Raw genomic sequence first — 7,635 nt, 5'->3', positions numbered from 1 at the left:
TTCCATTCTTTTCAATCCACTGTATTATCAAGCCAACATTTTTGCCTTGTTGTGGACTTTGACAAACAGCACATTTCAGTCATGTCATTGCCAAATATGGTTTATTATTAAATATTTTTTTTCCCCTTTTGGTTCTGATTGGAAGAGCTTATGTTGTTAGTTCTGGCTGATGCACTGACGGAGTAGAAAGCAGAATAAAAGCACCCATGTCAAATGGCTGACAACTGAAAGAAAAAAACACATCTAAGTGCCCAACATGGACATAAATGAATGTGTTTTGTTTTTTTAAACTGTCTTTTCATCTCGCGCAGTTGTCGTGTGTGTTGTTTTATTTTTTTTTTCTTTTGTTTTAGCTTTTCATTATTAGTCAGTGGATGACATGAGTGAAGTCATTGTGAAAGCGAATTCATTTGTTTGTATACAATTTGTTCCAGGTTGTCCCACAAGTGCGAACGCAGACCTCAGAAGTGGATGCTAAGCCTTTAAGTACACGACATTCTTCATTCCTGCCACAGCTGCTCTTGTCTATTTCCATCCTGCTGTTTCTCTTCCCATATATCTACCATCGCAGCACACAGTCGCACACTGCCGCACTCACTCATCTGCTGTAGCTATTCTCGAAAGTATTTGTGATATACTCAAATCAGATTCAAAGCAGTTTTTGATTCTATAGGTTGTGTAGGTGATGTATACGTACATATATATATATATATATATATATATATATATATACACACACACACACACACACACACACACACACACACACACATTTTTTTTTGGGGGGGGGGGGATAGTGTATGAGAGCAATTCAATAGTGTGTTTGTTTGAGAGAGTTAATTCTGAATTCTGTCCATGACGGACAGACAGCCTCCTCGTTGCTGGCGCCCAGCACTGCAAGGCATGGGGCCAAGGGTCATTCTTAGTTTTGAAATATTAATGAAGACAAAAATTGGGCTCCAACAGACATATCTTTGCTCCTGCGGGTCAAAGGGGCAGCTCCTTGTGCACCACTCGGGTCTATCTGTGCGCGTGCTTGCCATTGAGCTTGATTTGTTATTTGCTGTTTTTGTCAAAGCAACGTGCTCATTGCAGAAGAAAATAAACCTCTTCGACGGGGGACAAAAGTAGTGCGTCACTAGAACAGGTTTCTTTCTTCTGGCCTTCAGGAAAATGTTGGAGTGTATCTGAGGCAATTATTTTCTTTTCATTCGAAATAACATTTATGCAATCAGAGATTACTGATGTTGGACCTGAGAGCGGGCCTAAAGGCTCACCATCTCTGCTCGAATTTATTTCGAATGTGTTTTGTAAAAAAAGGATAAGATTGAATTGATACATTCAAATTTCAATGGCCAACAAAATATATTTGGCCGGGCTATGCGCCAGATAGCATGTCTATTATTATTATTATTATGTATTATTATTATTATTATTATTATTATTATCATTATTAGAAGGGGAATCACTCTTTGACGGATGGTCATGAGGACCATCAAATGGCAGAGAAATATCAACAGGGCAGCGAAAGCCACAAACATCCGTACCCCAACACTGTTTTTCAAGGGGCATCAATCTCATGTGCTCGCCCCAAGCAGAAATTGTGCTTTTTCACAGTGAGGCTCCTGTAAAGACTTCTCTTTTCTGCATTTGAAACTCTTGTAAAGCAAAACCCAAATATCTATTTCTGAAATAATGAATATCATTCAAATGTGTCGGTTCATACAAAGGCCATAGCCCTAAATACACCCCATTCCAGTTGACTATATAAACACCCTGGTTACTGCATGACCAAATACACAAACGAATACAATTGCAGAAAAGAAAATATAAGGTATTCCTTCAACAGAATCGAATTCAACGTAGCTCCTGCACCTCTTGTGACACCTCGAAGCCTTGCTAAATTCCAGCAAGAAATTTGCGATCCTTTATTGACCGCTCAAACGGTTGCAGAGCAGTTGTTCACACCTCACAATTGAAAGAATGCGCAAATGGGCACAGCTCATTGGATTTTTCTATTGATTTTTGTCACTTGGGCAAGAATAAATGCACTGAGGTTATGGTTTGCTTCACAGAGAGCCAACAAGGTGGCAACTCTTGATGTTGTGGATTATGAGCTCTTTAAGAGTCTGCCGCATTGAGATTCTCGCTGCTATTTTCAGAATGTTGTGTCACTGATTTTACCTGTCTTGTCACTCAAACCGCCGCCTTGTTCCCTCTGTCTGCTCTCAGCTCCCAATGGCCTCCTTTTGTTCTACCCACCGGTGTCGCCTCTTTAGTCTCAATGTATTTGTTGGAGTTCCCCACTTTCTATCCCTCTCATGTACCTCATCCAGCTTTGCTTTTGTTTTTGCCAGCACTGGGCTATAATACCTGTCTATTTCATGTTGCTGTCTACTAGCGTTTGGGTCTCGCACAATCCACCAAAAGTAATATGATGCTGGCCTACGGCTCCACTTGGGACTAAATTGAGCCAAAGTGGAAACACTCTGCAGGAGTGCAGAGAAATGATTGGTTCTAAGTCAAGGGGATACCTTTTAGACCCCACATTAGTGTTATTGATCAGACAGAACAGTTGTTTTCTGCAGTTGTAGATCTAGCAATGAAAAAGTACTCATAAAATGAAAAAAACTCTTGGAGCAGTTGTGCAAGGCCTAAGGAAAACTTACATTTTGGTGAGAGGCTGGGTAATGAAATTCGGATGTATGATATGGCATTTATCAAAGTTACAGCGGGGTTTGTTGGTTTTTTATGTAATTAGTGGTTAACTTAATTTTATGCTTTTGTGTTTTTGTGTCTTAATTTTAGCAGTAGTTAACTTCTGATAACAAGACAAGGGCAGGCAAAATTCTCTTGGACCCTCCACATCGTGGTCACCACCTCTTCCAGGTGCTTCCCATAGGGAAGCACTATTGAAGTACAGTATGTACACTAAAACCAGCCAACTTTCCAATAGGTTCTTCCTTCTTGCCATTAACTCCCTTAACAGATGACTCATAATTCCTCAAGGACTCTCTGCATCATTTTATACAATGGTCATTCTATCGTAATTACGGCACTAGTCGTCACTATTTTCCTTGATGACCCTCCGTACCATTTGCACAGTTGTCTTTGTTCGGTACGATCGCACAAATGTCATCTTTTTGCTTTACCACTCTCTCTACTTACTGCATGAGTTATGTCGCCTCAAAGACTAATTTTGTAATAGTTGTTTTTTGCTGTCACACTACAATGGCTCAAACTGCCGGAGAGCAACTCTTCGTGTGTTTTTACGTCGGCAAGAAGATGATTTTGATTCTGACCCGTCGTTGAACTGGATTATGTCATTATCTTGCTGTCGCATCAAGCCCTCGTCTCAGCTGAAGTCCCAGTGGAACCTCTGTGTGAGTTATATTTTTGACTTCTGACAACCACAGCTGCAGAGGAAGTTGGACTACTGTAGTCCGTTTTTTCGACAATTATCTGACTGCCAAGACCATCGACTCCCTGAATTGACAGATCACAGTGGGGTGTCTATCTGAAGGGAATGAGTAGAAGTACAGGAGATTTTCTGAGGACTTTGCGGCCTGGTGTAACCATCAAAATTTCTCCGAGACACCACAGAGAATCATGGACAACATACAGTAACCCACCCCTTGAATTATACTGTGTAGAGCAGATGTGGGCAAACTACGGCCTGTGGGCCGGATCCAGCCCCTTGGCCTTTTTATTCCGGCCCGCCGGAGGTTGGTACACAATTAAGGTTTGATGTGAATGATTGCATTCATTTCATTTGGACTTGTAATGACAGGCATTTCAACACCAGGTGGCGCAGTTACTTGAAGTTGTAGAGCACAGGAAGGGAGGGGGAGACGAAGAGAGAGGGGGAGAGATAGAGGGAGAAATCTTATCCACCACCTGCGGACCTCTGTCAAATGGAAATCCCCGAAGCCAGTAAAAAAAACAAATTTATGGATTAAACTTTCTAGTACTATATTACATTAACGATCAATTCATAACAATGGAAGTTCCGGAACCCGGAAGCAACATGGATAATACGGTCATAAATCTGTTCCAGCTCCTCATATATAAACATATTTTTTAGCTGTTTTTACCTTATAGAGAACATACATGAATAACATAATTATCCGTCCATCCACTTTCTAATCCATTTGTCCTCACGAGCTGTCCTTGAAGGGCAGTAGGCGGGGTACACCTTGAACTGGTTCCCAGCCAATCGCAGATCTCCAAAATAATAAATATGACAGTATTTGTCAATGACTAATTTATCTGCAATTAAAAAAAAAACTGCAATTGGAACAACCATTTTCTTGTGTTTGTTTTCAAGTCCCCTCAGTTGTTTCAAGTTTCCATACGTTCAAGGTGGATAAAATGCGCTGTCAAAACATTCCAAAGGGACACGACTCTCTGAAATGTCTGAATCGGGTTGCGCCTCTCTGCTGGGACCTTGTTGTGAGAGCTCTGCATCTTCATCAGACGTGGAGGGATGAGTGAGGATTATCCGCGGAATCTGTCAAAGAATTGAAACGTATTGGGTTGAGGATGGAAATAATATCAGGTGATGTGTTGCACAAAGAGCGATGGAATACAGATGAGGTTAGACAGAATCAGGCGATCGATTAAGAGTATTTTGAAACAGTTTTCAATTACCATAAAAAAAATTTTTAAAAATCAGAAAAACAGCTCTGTCACAAGGTATGAGGGAAAACATTGATTTGCAGTCTATATTTGTGTATTTGTGTTGTCACATGATGTCTGAAAAAGATTTTGGCGGGACGGCACAATTCCTTGTACTGATTATCTCCATTTTTTGCATGATTTGGCAGACTGGCTGCAAAGATCACTGTGTCCACTTCATGTGCCACATTCGCAGATCTGCATCAGTCAGCCACTTTGCCACTTCCGAGATTTGAGCGCAAGTAGTCTCCAGCTAACTCAGCCCCATTGACACCGGTGCTTCGGTTAAAAAAGGCTAATAAACTAAATGGACTTAATTTATTGATCCTTGGTGTAGTGTAACCCAAGCTTGTCACTGACATGTTACAAAGACATCTGGGTAGTGTTTGAAATTGTGGGGGAAAAGGGCATAAAAAAAAAAAATCTTACTTTCATTGCGTTTTTGTCCAAATGCAAATTTCTTTTGGTCAAAGCCTCTGCCCCGACTTGAGATCTCAGCAAGTCACTCTTGAAATCAGCCTGAAAAAAAACAAGAACAAAAAAGGAAATGAGCCTGAGTTTGTAAGGTTGTTATTGAGGGCATCATTTCAACGAGGCACCATGAGAATTACTGATGGGATTGAAATTCATTCTGTTTCTTCTCTACCCACAATGCCGTTGCCGTTGCACACCACCGCGTCCATTTTCTTGGATAAACAGTCATCCCTGCCCTCCACCTTGTGCGGCGTGCCGCTGTGACATTTGGCGGCGTCGTGGCCGCACAGCCGCCAGCTCGCAGCATCTTCAGCATCACAAGTGTCATCCGTCAACTGCCGTCTCACATGCGAGCCTCCCCGCAACACTTTCATTTTAATACAGCTCCCGGCATTCCTCAGGGCTCGGACGGCCTCCAAGTGAGTCGCTCCCCGCATGCTGAGGTTGTTGACCTGGAGGGTGACATGAAACTTTTATCAAAAAGCCAAGCCTTACAATTTACACATGAATGTGAATCCTAAAATAGTTCTATCTTTCTATTCTATTTCTATTTCCACCACGGCCACACAACTATTTTAATCCGGGAGGTAAAATTGGTAACGCGACTATCAATTCAGACTTTCCATATGTTGTTGGGTTTTTTTTGTTTTCTAATGGTCAGTGAAGCAACGACACTTCTATCGTGACTCGGTCACTTCTGTCTATACTATAGTGCCCCCTACTGTGCAAAAGGGGAACTAAATCACCGTTTGTCCATCGGTACATATGGAAATGTTTACAGAAACTAATTAAAAAATATCAAAACACACATTTAAAAACAATGATAATTAAAAGTAGGTCCTAAAAAAATGAAGAATAGCAAGGAGGAGGAGGAGGCAAAAACAATAATACCTCCAGTAATCTGTCTCCAACGTGGACCCCTGCTTTTTCCGAGGGCCCCCCTTTTGTGACTCTGGAAATAAAAATACCCTGAAAGGGAATAAGCACACTTGAGTGACAGCTAAGATCAGTCTTGCCCACTGACTGCCCTGACAAAAATTGATTTGCTCAAGGTAAACACCAGTCACCTGAGGCCCCTTGCTAAAATACTTGGATTTGATTCAGAGTGGGGTTATAAAACAAATACGTTGCAGGAAATTAAACGGCTTCAGTTGTTATTTACCAACCTCGTCGTGGTCTTTGTAAGGCAAAGAACCTTTCCCACCAGCTATGCTTATACCGAGCCCGTCCCTCTGGCCTGATACTTTGATCTGTAACTAGACAGCCATATAAATCACACTTCAAGACAATATACAACCTATATTGATCGGCACCTTTAGGAAGGAAAGCAGTGGAAATGAACCCAACAAAAACGAGAAGCAGGAATTTGCCTCCATCAGTATTCACTGTATTACGTTGTGACATTTAGCAAAGGTGCAAGTACCCCTAATGGCACATGTGAGGTGAGCGATTCGTGAGTAGTCTGCAAAACAGGCTTCAGATGTCTGCTGACGGAGGGGAGCTTTGAACTGCGGGCAGAGTCTCCATGGAGACGGCATCCGGCATTAAGAGGTGCGTGCGGCTGAAATTTTCGTCCCTCTTGAGTGCCACTTCTCTGGTGGCGAAATCGACATGGGTGACTATCACTCGACGTCAGCTGGCTCGCGGCATCCTGCTGATAAGGAATGAAAAGACCTTTTTGTGACAGCGAGATGCATTTTGAAGTGACAGCGGCGCAATGAGTGACATCAAAACTGTGTGCAAGTGAGTGATCGCATACAGAATAGAAAGAAAAATATACCGGGGTGAACGTGATGATTACCTACAGGGAAGGTCTCCATTACTTATAATGTGCAAACCACTCATAAAGATAAACACACCTTAGTTGGTTGCTCACTTTTCTTCGAATGGCGAGTGCACACACCATCGATGCCTGGGAGGAGGTGGACGCCCCTGTGCAGACATGCTTTTGCTACCTTGCCAACACCTGGAAGGGCCCAATTTTGGCAGCTGGTCCTGAGGGGCAGGCCCGCTTGATGGGTCGTACTCTCCTGGAGTATATTGGAAGACCCCACCTGCTGCTAAAATGTGATAATTATGTTATGATCAGCTGGTTGATTTCAAATGTCTGAGTGACTCTCATGTTGCTCATTTTGCTGATGGCGATGAGCAGTCAGTGAAGGACACTTTCTCCATGCTGTTTGCTGGTCGCAAGGACCCTGCTGACAAGTGACAGTTTAAAATCAATCAAGTGATGTTTTACTTTGATTGATGCCTCCATCTCATATATGAATATATCTTTGTATAAATATATGTTGTAGGCAAGTATTTGCATTATCATCAATAATACAAGCTAGTAGGAGTAGAACCTGCAGTATTATTCTTACGCTATATGCTCCCTGTTTAAGTTACCTCTGCTGAGTGGAGCTTTTCAAAAATTAAGATGATTAAAAATGACCTTCGCTCATCAATGGCACAATGGTAGTGGCAATCATAAGAATCAAT

The 7,635-nt window shown here is 42.0% G+C and overlaps 1 protein-coding gene across 1 annotated transcript; it reads right to left on the bottom strand.

The window, feature by feature from the left end:
- Positions 1-3,636: 3,636 nt before the first annotated feature.
- On the bottom strand, positions 3,637-7,326 carry LOC109516114 (uncharacterized). The gene is made up of 8 exons (XM_019870326.1): positions 7,318-7,326; positions 7,011-7,211; positions 6,575-6,802; positions 6,318-6,407; positions 6,043-6,120; positions 5,328-5,603; positions 5,107-5,196; positions 3,637-4,510 (listed from the first exon to the last, which is right to left on the bottom strand). Exons 1-8 carry the CDS (start codon positions 7,324-7,326, stop codon positions 4,358-4,360), a joined length of 1,125 nt encoding a protein of 374 aa, XP_019725885.1. The 3' UTR covers positions 3,637-4,357.
- Positions 7,327-7,635: the final 309 nt, after the last annotated feature.

Source organism: Hippocampus comes, unplaced genomic scaffold (genome assembly GCF_001891065.2).
Source record: "Hippocampus comes isolate QL1 unplaced genomic scaffold, H_comes_QL1_v1.1 scaffold76, whole genome shotgun sequence".
Classification (NCBI taxonomy): domain Eukaryota; kingdom Metazoa; phylum Chordata; class Actinopteri; order Syngnathiformes; family Syngnathidae; genus Hippocampus; species Hippocampus comes.
The sequence above is the reverse complement of the archived record's forward strand: the minus strand, read 5'-3'. Positions and strand labels throughout refer to the sequence as shown.

Excerpts from the sequence above, each read along its gene's own strand:
- LOC109516114 (XM_019870326.1), bottom strand. Across the intron at positions 6,121-6,317 it reads CTTACAAAGACCACGACGAG|GGTATTTTTATTTCCAGAGT; the intron begins GTTGGTAAATAA and ends ATTCCCTTTCAG. Across the intron at positions 5,604-6,042 it reads TTGGAGACAGATTACTGGAG|GTCAACAACCTCAGCATGCG; the intron begins GTATTATTGTTT and ends GTCACCCTCCAG.